Source organism: Ochotona curzoniae, unplaced genomic scaffold (genome assembly GCF_017591425.1).
Source record: "Ochotona curzoniae isolate NIBS_2020 unplaced genomic scaffold, NIBS_Ocur_1.0 contig_2927, whole genome shotgun sequence".
Taxonomy (NCBI): Eukaryota; Metazoa; Chordata; class Mammalia; order Lagomorpha; family Ochotonidae; genus Ochotona; species Ochotona curzoniae.
This window is the reverse complement of record NW_024465654.1, coordinates 3,018,979-3,030,858: the sequence shown is the minus strand read 5'-3', so window position 1 is coordinate 3,030,858 and position 11,880 is coordinate 3,018,979. Positions and strand designations below refer to the sequence as shown.

The window sequence follows — 11,880 nt, the reverse complement described above, 5'->3', positions numbered from 1 at the left end:
GCCACAGCCTCGCTGCCCTTCCTGCCGCTAGGCCCGACGCCTCCGTAGACGATCTTCTTCAAGCTCCTCGCAGGGATGTGTCCCTCCTAAGTGGCCCACAGAGCGCCCGCCCCTTCTTGCCCCTGGGGGAGCGTGCCTTGTCCACCTCGGGCCTCTCAAGGGAACGCACGAGGGCGCCCGACCCCTGCTTGGACGCCTCTTTCCGTCCACAGAGGACCACAAATCCCGGTTAGGAACCAGGCCTCCCGTCCCCGGGCGCCCCCGCGGCCGCGTTCCCCCGCGCTCGCCCCCGGGGCGCGGCGCCGCCCGCCCCCCACGCTCGGCACGGCCCCGGGTGGGCGGGCGCGCCGTGACGTCACTTCCGCCCGGGCCTGGCCGAGGTGCGGGCTCGGCGGGCCGAGGGCGGGGGGCGGTTCGGCGGTGGCGGCCGTGGGAAGAGGCTGTGCGGCAGGCCGAGGAAGCGCCAAGCCGTCCCCATCTCCGCGTCCCGGGCCGCGGCCCTGAGCCCGCCGCGCCGACACGCGCCACCGGCCGGATGGGCCGCTGAGGCCGAGTCGGGGACCGGTAAGGCTGGATTCCGGGCCGGGCGGGAGCGCGCCCGCGGACTGCAGGCTGCGGGGCTGCGGTGCGGGGAGGGGAGAGGGTCCGGCCTAGCTCTGCTGCTGGCCGGCCGGCTGGGAGGCAGGAGGAGGTGGGGGACGGCCGACCGGGCCCGTGGCGGGTGTGGGGGACGAGAGGAGGTCAGCTCGGGCCAGGCCGGGCCGCCGCAGTCGGTGGGCCGAGGTGGTCGGGATTAGATTCTCATCCGTAACCGTGCCGGGGGACGCAGGGTGCACCCAGCCTGGGGAAGAGCGGAGGCAGAAGGCGCTCGGTGGGACGTGTTGTGTGCAGTGCCGGAGAGTTGGGGGTCAGGGACAGCCGTCTGGAAGGCAGGTGCTCTGAGAGTCCCTTCCAGAAGCGTGCTGCCCAGGGAGGGAAGGGTGCGCTGCGGCCGAGTCACCGAGCTTCTGTCTCCTGCTAGCGTGGAGCCCCTTGGAGCCCGGATCACGATGTTCCGCTTCATGAGGGACGTGGAGCCCGAGGATCCCATGTTCCTGATGTGAGTAATGCCTCTCCCCCACTCCGGCAGATGGAGCGTGCGCAGCCGGCCGGGGCACCTGGGCTTGCCTCGCTCGCTTGGGCAATTAGCTCCCCTAGCCCCTCTCCCCTGATGGTTTGGGGAGAGGGGTGTTAACAGTTTAGCCTGTACTCACACCCCCACCCCCACCTCCCGCCAGGGACCCCTTCGCCATCCACCGCCAGCACATGAGCCGGATGTTGCCCGGGGGCTTCGGATACAGCCCTTTTCTCAGCATCACAGATGGCAACGTGCCAGGGAGCAGGCCTGCCAGCCGCAGGGTGCAGGTGAGCAGGGGGAACACAGCTCAGCTGCCATGGCGTGGGGGCCTGCGGGAGCTGGGGATGCAGTCTCCAGACCTGGAGACCTGACCATTGAAGCCGGCACCTGCTGTCTACCAGGGTGTGTCTAACCAGGACGCTCTGGCTGTAACGCAGAGCCAGGACTCAAGCTCCAGGCACCCCCGGCATGGGCTTAGAGATAGGCTTTGCCAAAGGCAGTGTGGCTGCTGCAGCAGATGCCCACGCCACACTGCCTGGCACCACAGCCAGCGTTAGCAAATGTGCTGCGGGCAAGTCGGGGGAAGGGGTGTGCAGAGGGCTTTGGCAAGGGCAGTGGAGAAATCAGGAGCCATAGTGGATGTGGTCTCACTTCACTTCCTGCTGTGTTTCCTGCAGGCTGGGGCTGTCTCCCCCTTCGGAATGCTGGGAATGGTGAGTACATTCTGTCACCTTGGATGTCATTTCCAAATCTGATGCTGTGGACCAGTCTTGTATCTCACCCCGGCATCTTCTGGTCACATACACCCAGCTCACCCAGCTCAGCCTTCGGGTGCTGGTCGGCACCGGTGCCCCCAGGGGTACTCAGCCACAGGGAACAGTGTGGTCTGGTGGAGTTGGGTCTCTTGAGGGGGGGCAGCTAGATTGGGTATGCAGTAGGTTCCAGTAGTTTCCTGCCCCTCCATCTTCAGCAATTAGATTCCATTAGCATTAGCTGGGTTCTGAAAGCTGCGAGCTGAAGCAGCAGTTGGGCGAAGGAAAATAGATTGGTGCGGCCTGAGAGACCCAAGAAGGAGGTCAGCTGCCTCCAGGAGGAGGGCAAGCATTTTCGTCCTTCAGGTGGAGAAAGGGGAGGGGCGGGAAGGAAGGAGAGAAGGATGGCCTTGTGGCAAGGGGCGCCTGGAAGTCATCCCTGGCTGCTGACTCGAATGTCCTGTGTCCCGTCTTGTCTTGCCTCTAGTCTGGCGGCTTCATGGACATGTTCGGGATGATGAATGACATGATTGGGAACATGGTGAGACTCTGGCCCCTGCATCCTTTGCTATCCTTGTTATCCGTGGTGATGGGGCACTGGGGAGGTGGGTGGCGGAGGGCTGGACCTGGAGAGCGTGGCTGAGCGCAGCGTCCTCTGGGAGCCTGTGTCCTCAGGCCGTTATGGCTCCCCTAGGGCTCGCCTGGTTATGACAGACTCAGACGAAGTTAAGGGGGGCTAAAGAGGGAGAGCTCCATCACCTGCTGTGTCGCAGGGGGAGCGTGCAGGAAGCTGGAAACGAAAGTGTCTCTGGGACTCGAACCTAGGCATTCCAGTGTGGGATCTGGGCGCCAAACCCCTGCACGCCCCCCTCCTGCCTCCCTTTGGCCTTCCCTCAGGAGCACATGACAGCTGGCGGCAATTGCCAGACCTTTTCGTCCTCCACCGTCATTTCCTACTCCAACACGGGGGACGGTGCCCCCAAGGTCTATCAAGAGACCTCGGAGATGCGCTCAGCGCCAGGCGGGGTGAGTGTGTGCATGGGAGGGACTCTGGCTGCTGTCTTTGGGATGGGGTTACGGCTGTCGTGTCTATCTTGGGCTGGTCTGGCCACTCTTCCCCCCTTCCTGCCCCAACCCCCCAGATCCGGGAGACGCGGAGGACCGTCCGGGACTCTGACAGTGGACTCGAGCAGATGTCCATCGGCCATCACATCCGGGACAGGGCTCACATCCTGCAGCGCTCCCGGAACCACCGCACAGGCGACCAGGAGGAGCGGCAGGACTACATCAACCTGGATGAGAGTGAGCACCCCTCTCCCGCCCTGGTGACAGTTCTCCAGCACAGCTGTGGGGGAGCTGGCTGCATGGCCGGCCCAGGCACCAAGGGGGGCAGGCTCGGTCACTGAGCTAGCCTTCTAGTGGGTTCCCTGTGGTTCGAGATGTTTCTACCCTCACTGTATCATATTTATGAAATACTGCTGTGCCCCAACTCAGTATCCTCTTCCTCACTTCTTCCATGGGTGTGTTCCAGACCTGCCAGTGACTACTCTGACAGTGTTGCTAATGGAAGCCACTGCTTTGTGCTCCACAGATACATGCACACACACACACACACACACAAGAGGATACATAGGTGTGTGTGTGTGTGTGTCAGGCGCCCCACTGGGCTGCAAAGGTGAGGGCCTGCTTGGCAGGTGCTTCCATTGCCATGTCCTCCTCAGGTGAGGCCGCTGCGTTTGATGACGAGTGGCGGCGGGAGACATCCCGGTTCCGGCAGCAGCGCCCTCTGGAGTTTCGGCGGCATGAGGGCTCAGCAGGTGGGGGCCGCCGGGCTGAGGGGCCTCCCCGCCTAGCCATCCAGGGACCCGAGGACTCCCCCTCCCGACAGTCCCGCCGCTATGACTGGTGAGGGGCCCAGGCCCCCAGCCTCTCTTGTAAGTATTGCAGGTTGGGTGGGTTGGGGGTGTGCTGGGAGGAGTGACCTCCCAGAGGGATGGGGAGTGAGCCTGTGCTGCCCGCAGGCTGGGGTGCCCCCATGGCCCTGTGCCGTCAGCCAGAGCTGGCACGCGGAGAGGCAGCTGTGCAGCTCAGCCCCTCCCTGCCGTGCTGCTGCTTCCTTCTGACCTGCACTTGTCTTTCCCCCATCCAGGTACAGGCCGAGAGGCTGTGACACCATCCTCCAAGGCCACTTTTCCTCTCCAATGCCCACCCCCAGTTTAATATTAAATTAACAGGCAAGCTGGCCCCACCCTCCCTGGGGGTCTCAGGGAGAACCTTTCACGGCCCCCTCAACCGCTGAGCCCCTGGCCATGCCCACGCCACCTGTCCTGGATCCACTAACTTGACTCTTCAGGTTGCTGCTCCGTCTTGGAACCGCCTCCCCTTCCCACACTTCTCCCCTTTGCTGTGCATCGGAGGGTTTTTGAAGTAGAGTTCGAGGTTTAGGGGTCTCCCCCAGCCCTCAGCCAGTCTGGCTCTTTGCCCACCTCTTCCTCAGAGCCCCCGTAGCAGGGGCCATAGTTCCGTTCGGGGCTATGGAAGGCATGGGCTGCTGCCCGACCCTCCCTGCATTCCCCCTTTCGCCCTCACACATCACAGACTCGCCCCTCCATCCTCCTCTGTCTTTATTTTTTGATTTGTGCAACTTGTAACTAGGTGGTTATGGAATAAAAGAGAATAGGAAAAAGACCCACTGGGACTCTGCTCTGCTTGGGCCCTTCTCCCTGTTCAGTTTGTGCTTCCTGTCTGCCTAGTCACTTCCCCGCACCGAGGGCCCAACCCGTGTCGCAGGTGCCTGAGGGGAGGATTGCCGCTGGCCCCTAGCAGAGTATGTCCCTGGGCCTGGAGAGAGGCCAGATCATCCCACACAGGCCATTGGGCAGGCGGGAGGGAGCTGTGGGGTGAGCAACATTCTTCAGACCCACCTCCCCCGGTTGATGAGAACTTGAGCCTGTGAAGGAACGGAAAAGATGGGTGAGCTGGAACCTGAGCATGTGGAGCTGGGAGGAGCTCGGGTTTCTGAAGACGCCCACTCCTGTAAGACTGGCCGGCTGGATCAGCCTCCTCCTCCTGGCCGTGTACTTAATCATGGAGAAGACGTGCGAGAGCCTCATTTGCCCACGTCACAGACATCCTCAGTTGTGCATTGCAGTTGGGAAAGAGATTCTCTGGGTCTTGGGAAGGGAGGACTTTCCCAGTGTGACTAACCTCTTCAAACTGGGCTGGGGAACCATGTGTGGATCCACAACTCCAAGGAGTCGGAAGGCACACAAGTGTGAATTAGTTCCCTGGGTTCTGCACCGTATGTGGCAGGACCAGAACAGCCCTGACCCTCTGTGCCCTGTCCAGATGGGCAGGGACATGCTTTCCATGGTAGCAAGTGGCCGCCAGCAGGCTCCTGAGAACCCAGAGGCTGGGGCCCCAGCCCAGCCCTTCTGCCACCCTGCTGGGGACGGGTCATTCATTTCCCCAGACCTCATTTACTTAGGACCGTTCTAGTTTCAGAATCTCAGGCTGTGGGGCTGGCGTTGCGACACTGACTTCCCCTATTGGAGTGTCAGTTTGAGTTGCCACCAATCCAGTGCCTGGGAAAGTGGTAGAGGATAGGCCAGGTCCTTAGAGACCAGGAGGGAGTTCCTGGCTCCTGGTGTCAGGCTGCCGGGACTCGCAAATAGTAGCTGGTTCTCTCACTATTTTTTAGGTTTCTGTCTGAAAGAAAGAGCTATAGAATGGAAAGATCCTCCCTCTGCTGATCACTCGCCACATGGCTGCAAAGGCCAGAGCTGAGCTGATCCGAAGCCAGGAGCCAGGAGTTTCCTCTGGGTCTCCCACATGTGTGTGGGGCCCTAGCACTTAAGCCATCCTCCTCTACTTTTCTAGGCCATAGCAGGGAGCTGGACAGGAGGCGGAGCAGTTGAGACTTGAACCAGAGCCCAGATGGGATGTTGGCACTGCAGGTGGAGACTTGGCCTACTCAGTATACCACAGTAGCGCCCCAAGATTTTCTTCATTTTTTTCCAGCACTTAGAGTAGACTGGGTATGAGTCTTATTTACATTCCCTCCACCAAATACCAAACGCAAAGAAACTTTAGGCCATGTATGTAGACTTCTCATAGATTTATTTCTGTGTCATGTTATATATAGCTATGTGCATATAGACCTTTTTAAATACAATCTCTATCCTTTTCCCTTCGCCCACCAAAGTCACAACAGGGGACCCCAAGCCTTGCAGGACCACCACCAGGCTTCCCAAGATGCTCAGGGCTAACAGAACCTTGTGTCAACATCTTCAGAACAGCCGCTTCCTCGGGCTCCCGGGGCGTCACATGCAGCAGCGTTCCCAGGATCCCAGGGGAGAGGAGGGCGGCAAGGAGATGGCCGTAGTGTGAGTGTGGCAGGCTGGCTCCCGGAACTCAGGGTGGGCATCCGGGGAAGGGCCCTCCGGCTCTTGAGATGTGATCCACACAAAGGGGGAGGGAAGCAGATTGAGGAGGTGATGGCAGGCATGCAGCGACAGGGCACAGAAGGAGCACCTGCGGGCTATGCTGGAAGCAGAGCAAACCCCAGCACAGCTGCTCCCCTACTAGGGACAGGAAGGAACGCGTGCTCTTAAACACAGCACAACGGGAAAGGCGACAAGGTGACACATTAGAAAAGTCATGTAAAACCAAAGTACCAATAAACATGTGACCTGTACTTGCCTCCTCCCCAGAGAAGGTATGATCTATGCTTGGGCTCGGGCTGGGGGGTCGAGGGGGTGAAAGGTCATGACCTGAAGATTATCAGCTGGCCAGGGGCACAGGAAAGCTCTCTGAGAACTCCTAAGGGCAGGCAGGCAGTTGGGACCCCACAGTCCCAGGCAAGAAATGACAGTCCCTTCAGTTCGACTTGGACCAAATTTTGGCACTCCCTCGGAGCCTGGTGAGTGGAAGAGACAGAGAATGCATGTGGGGACTCCCTACCCCGTGCACCCTCCCCCGATCCCCTAACCCCACATGAATGATGAGAGGAGGTGAGAGCGGCAGGGCCCCTGCGGTGGGGTAGGGCGCCCCTTGGCTCACCCTTTGCCCTTGGAGGCCTTCTTGCTGGGCTGGCGCTGGTTGGTGCCTGCAGCTGGCTCCCTCAGCTCCGTCAGGTGCTGCTCAGGGTCTTGGGAGGTGGCTGCGGCCGCTGCCGCCGTGGTAACTTTAATGGTTTTCTTAAGGTTGGCAACCTACCAGGATGGAAGGAATAAGGGAAGCAAAGAAGCTTCTAGAACGCAACAAACTCTGCCTCTCTCACCTGCCGCAGGCTGGCGCCCCAGCCAGGGCCGTGTGGACAGGTCCACTCACCTCGCTCTCAATCTGCTGCTTCAGGCCCAGCTGCTGCTCCTTGTGCTGGTTTGCCCGGCTTACTTGCTCCTCGATGCCTGAGAGCACAACCTCACAGCCCACACACCTGCGGGTGTGGGGAAACGAGACCATGTCAACACAGAGGGCTCAGACAGACTCCTAAGGAGCTGCTGGTTCCTGGCACCCAGCCCCTTGTCCTAATCGGGCCCTTCCCCAACGCCCCTGGCAGCCACTGACAGCAGTGAGATAGGACAGGGAGAACAAGTGCTGGGCAGAGGCGGGCAGCGGCAAGCACAGGGATGGGGGAGCGGGGTGCAAAGGCTGCTAGAGGAATGGCTACAGACAGACACAAGGAGGAGCTCACAGGCCCGCGGCTTGGGGACAGTGGCAGTTAGAGCAACGGATGGACTCCAGGCCAGACAGGTGACCTCCAGAGGGGCATCCCCACTCCCTCCCATTCCTCTTATTCCAGCAGAGGAATGAGCGCTCTCTCCTTCACCTTCTTGGGCTGCAGCCCATCCCAGCCCCTGCTCGTCTGCCCTGCAGCACTAGCCTCGTTCCAGGGTTGAGGAGGAAAGGCACAGCGCAGAAAGCCAGGGCTCACCACTCCTGCAGGGTCCGGGCGATGGCACTGAGGTCCTGGCGCTGGATGTCCCGCCCAATGCTGTAATCTACCTCTAGGCGCTGGTTGCGCTGGTCCAGGGAGCCACGCAGCACATCAGCATACACGGCCTCAATCACCAGGTCTTCCAGCTGCCGCACATTGCGCAGGGCCAGGGCTTCGAGCAGCACTGCGTATGGGATGCACTGGGACCCGGAGAGGGCGGCCCAGGGTACATGAGGATCCTGCCTCTTCCCTCCTCCTGCCCGTCATCCCTACGCTAGCTCTAGAGCACACTAAATCCAGGCACTTCCATCTCTGAGCCACAACATCACCACGATCAGATGCAAGGCTCTCGCACCCCTGCTACCCTGTCCCCCACCGCACAGTGGGCAAGCCAGCGCGACACCTGCTGGTGTCACTCCCCTGGCCGCAGTGGAAGCACATCATGCGGCTCCTGGTCAAGGGCATCTCGCCCACCACAGGACAAGTCTGACTTCTGCAGACACTCCTCTCGAGGCACTGCACAGCGGAGAGCTCCGTGTGAATAAAACCGCGGCAAAGCGCAGGCTGTGTGGGCGCAGGGTGGGGCAGCAGTGCGCACTGACGGAAAGCAGAGCGATACAGAACTCTGTCCGGGTCTCATGCATGTCTTACACCACCCCACAGAGGCCTGGCACTGCATCAGAAGCCTGCTCCAGCTCCGAGGCTGTGGCAACAAGGACTACTGCTCAGCAACACATACCCTGGCACCCTGGCTGCCACTTGGATCAAAATCTGAAAGAGGCTTCCTTAGAAGTTTCAGATGAATGGACACACAGGTGGGGAGCCACCCAGACACAGGCCTAGAGGGGCAGGACAAGGCCACAGCTAGCCAAGGGCCGTCCTGGGGAGTGCCACTCACCTTGACCTTAGCAGCCAGGCTGACCACTGAGAGGTGTCGGAGCTTATTCTTCTGTGCCTCCGTGAGTGGGGGCAGGTTGCGAGCTTCAGCTGGGGAAGGGGACAAAGAGGAGGCAGCCGAGTCTCAGTTCAGGGGGGGAAGCCTGTGCCTTCTTCATTTTTTGTTTATTTTGGTGAGGTTTCCAGTCTAATTCAGGTTTTGACGCTGACCCTGCGTACCCAAGGCACCCACCCAGGGCATCTCAGCGAACGTCAAGTTCCCTCCAGAAATCGCCCTTCTCCCGTTCCCAGCACTGCAGGGCCCCGGCCGCCCCGGTTACCTAGATAGTCGGCATAGGTCCCGTAGGCGAACACCGTGAGCAGCCGGAAGGTGGAGGCGAAGTCGGTGTCTGCGAGCTGCAAGGTGACACGAGGGGCAGGCTGACGGGAGGGGCTGCCCTCGCTGCCCGGCCTCTGCGAGGACGCGCACTTTCTGGCCCATCTTTGCTGGCCGATGTTACCCCACACACCCCCCCGTTTCCCAAGGGGAGTTCTCTGCCTCTCTCATTTCCACCTGTAGACCTTTGTTTAACTACCTTCCCAATCCATACACGCCCCCACCACATTCAAGGTGGGAAAACTCAAGGCCCAAGAGGCAACAGCCACATCCCCAGCAGTGGCTCGTGCAGCCCAGCCCTTGCGGCCTCAGGTGTCTCCCATACCTCCTGATTCACACAGTACTGCCTCAGGCCTGAGGATTGGCCTCTGGCTCAGACGCCGCTCTCCACCCCCCATGGCAGGTGTCTCCCCTTCCCCAGGCAGCCTCCCCAGCCCTCTGCTTCTACGACTGAGCATTCAGCAGGTTCCGAAATCAAGCTGGTTTTCAACAACATCCCAGCCAAACTTCGGATGTCTCACTAAGCCACAGGACTGCTGTATCTATGCCATGGCTGATGTGGGTCACGAAGCTGCTCATCCATTCCCCTGGACTGCACGGCCCAGGAGGGGTGGTTCCCTGGGGTTCCCAGGACATTAGCAGACAACTAGACAGGGACCCCTCAACTGATGATACTTTTTGGATTCAATGCAGGGAAAAAAATTCTTTGCATACCATGATGGCCTCAGAAAACCATATTCAATGTATTCAATCACACACCCTCATGAACCAGCTAATGGGCTGGCACGGTGGCACAGCAAGCTAATCTACCTGCAGTGCAGACATCTTATGGGTGCCAGTTTGTGTCCTGGCTACTCTGCTTCCTATCCAGCTCCCTGCTCGTGGCCTGGGAAAGCAGAAGAGGATGGACCTTGGGCTGCTGTCACTCATGGGGGAGATCTGGAAGAGTCTCCTGGCTGGGGACTAGCACAGCTCCAGCCACTGCAGTCCTATGGGGAGTGAACCAGCACATAAAAATCTCCGTCTCCTTCTCTTTCCCTGCCTCTCTGTAACTCTTGTCTTTCAAGTACAATTTTTAAAAATTACAACAAAACAAAAAATTTAAAAATTTGGTTATTAGTCTACCTACCTAGCACAGGTGAGTACTGCTGGCAAGGCAAACCACGCTGACTCATCTGGACTTTAAACTCTGTTTAGTTCCCTGCTCTGTCCTAGCAGGCTGCAATACGCCTTTAGCGGAAAGGACACCTTCTCCCTCTCTTAGGTGGATCAGCCTAGGCTGTGCAGGGGGACGGGCCGGCTCCTGTGGCCTGTTTATCCCAACTGCACCCACCTAACACTTTCCTGTCTTCTGACTGGAGTAATTGGGAATCTCCATCTCCATCCTTGAAAGAGAAACTGGAGACCCTAACCCCAAGGAGACCCGAATGAGGCGTTTCCTATCTGGAATGCCTTATCTATTTGCTTAGAAGTGCAAGTAGTGGGTTTTCCCTTATCTGCCAATCACTTGTTTATTTTACTAGTGCAAGTTGCCAATCATTCCCGCACAACAGAAGGGCCGCAGGGTGGTGAACCGAGCCCCGCTCGCCCATGCTCACATCCAGACGTTGGCCCCCAAGCTTTCCCCCCGTGGGGGCGACCCAGGCCAGCCACGCACCTCTCTGACATTAGGCATATCCAGCAGTTCCCCAAACACGTAGACACCGGGGGCCTCCAACACCTGGTGGATGAGTGTGGCCAGCGCTGCGCCCTTAGCCGACTTGGCGAGCAGCAAAAACTGTTCCTGGTTCTGCCCCGTCACCTTCACCTCGGCACTCATGGCTGAGCTGCGGGGGTCGGGAGGGGGCACGGGAACCTGGGCTCAAGGATGCCTGGAGCTGCAAGCAAAGAGGATGTGAAACTAAAGGCGCCTCGCGCTGCCGAGAGGGGCTGGATCCCAGCTGCCACCACCAGCAGGAGCCGGGGCGAACTTGAACCCTAAAAAGCCAGCCTCCTCTGGGCCGGCCACGCCCATGCCCTCCCCCGGGCACAGGATGCAGCTGGGCGAGGGGCGGAGGTCCGGGGGCACAGCAACCCCCAACGACAACACACCCCTCGGCGCCCACGCGGGTCCCGCACGTGCCCCCGGCCACGTGACCTCACCCCTCGGAGCCGGCCGCGGAGCTCCACCTCCTCCCTTAAAGAGGCCGCCCAGGGACCACGGGCTGCCGCCGTACCCTGGGGTCAGCCTGCGCGGGCCGCTACCTGGACGCTCCGTCTTGCAGCGTCCCGGGCGGGGCCGTCGTGCCGTCACCTCCGGCAGCTGTTCCCAGCCTTTCCTGCCGCCTCCCCGCGGGGCCGCTCTGGCCTCCACACTCTATGGCCGGAATCCGTCCGCCCTAGCGACGCAGTTGCCAGGGGCGGCAGGCCCCGCCCCCGCCGTGCGCCGGGCTCTTTTCATTGGTTGCCTGGAAAAGAGTGACGGGAACCGCATTTGCCGCTTGGTTTCAATAAAACTTTATTGGTGGAAGGGTGCTAGCACTACCCGTCGAGGCTGGCAGGGGGGTCTCAGGCTGCGGCAGACCGTTCTGTCAGTGCTAAGCCGCGACTCCTGGCTGCACTGCGTGGCTGGCATGGCAGCACAGGGAGGTGGGGGACAATGGAAAGAAAAAAAAAAAAAGTAGAAACTTTGGGGCTGGAGTCGTCGTGTAGTTTCTTAAGCTTCCATCTGCGGTGCTGGCATGCATATAGTGGCTGGTTTGAGTCCCGACTGCTTCACTTCCAATCCAGTTCCTTGCTTATGGCCTGGGAAAGCAGGTCC

General features: G+C 60.1%; 2 protein-coding genes across 5 annotated transcripts; one reads left to right on the top strand and one right to left on the bottom strand.

Annotated features, from left to right (window-relative positions):
- The first annotated feature begins 406 nt into the window (after nucleotides 1-406).
- Nucleotides 407-4,544, top strand: MLF2 (myeloid leukemia factor 2). Its single transcript, XM_040978810.1, has 9 exons — nucleotides 407-564; nucleotides 1,022-1,099; nucleotides 1,278-1,404; nucleotides 1,795-1,830; nucleotides 2,357-2,410; nucleotides 2,767-2,895; nucleotides 3,012-3,171; nucleotides 3,591-3,803; nucleotides 4,019-4,544. The coding sequence occupies exons 2-8, from the start codon at nucleotides 1,050-1,052 to the stop codon at nucleotides 3,776-3,778; spliced, it is 744 nt and encodes a 247-aa protein (XP_040834744.1). The 5' UTR covers nucleotides 407-564; nucleotides 1,022-1,049; the 3' UTR covers nucleotides 3,779-3,803; nucleotides 4,019-4,544.
- Nucleotides 4,545-5,971: 1,427 nt separating this feature from the next.
- COPS7A (COP9 signalosome subunit 7A) lies at nucleotides 5,972-11,428 on the bottom strand. 4 transcript variants are annotated; one of them, XM_040978807.1, is made up of 8 exons: nucleotides 11,297-11,428; nucleotides 10,738-10,957; nucleotides 9,025-9,100; nucleotides 8,706-8,794; nucleotides 7,805-8,007; nucleotides 7,201-7,306; nucleotides 6,931-7,082; nucleotides 5,972-6,787 (listed from the first exon to the last, which is right to left on the bottom strand). In XM_040978807.1, exons 2-8 carry the CDS (start codon nucleotides 10,897-10,899, stop codon nucleotides 6,748-6,750), a joined length of 828 nt encoding a protein of 275 aa, XP_040834741.1. In that variant the 5' UTR covers nucleotides 10,900-10,957; nucleotides 11,297-11,428; the 3' UTR covers nucleotides 5,972-6,747. The 4 variants fall into 4 exon arrangements, with proteins under 4 accessions (XP_040834741.1, XP_040834742.1, XP_040834740.1 ...); XM_040978808.1 differs by having other exon boundaries at nucleotides 11,325-11,428; XM_040978806.1 differs by having other exon boundaries at nucleotides 11,223-11,363.
- Nucleotides 11,429-11,880: the final 452 nt, after the last annotated feature.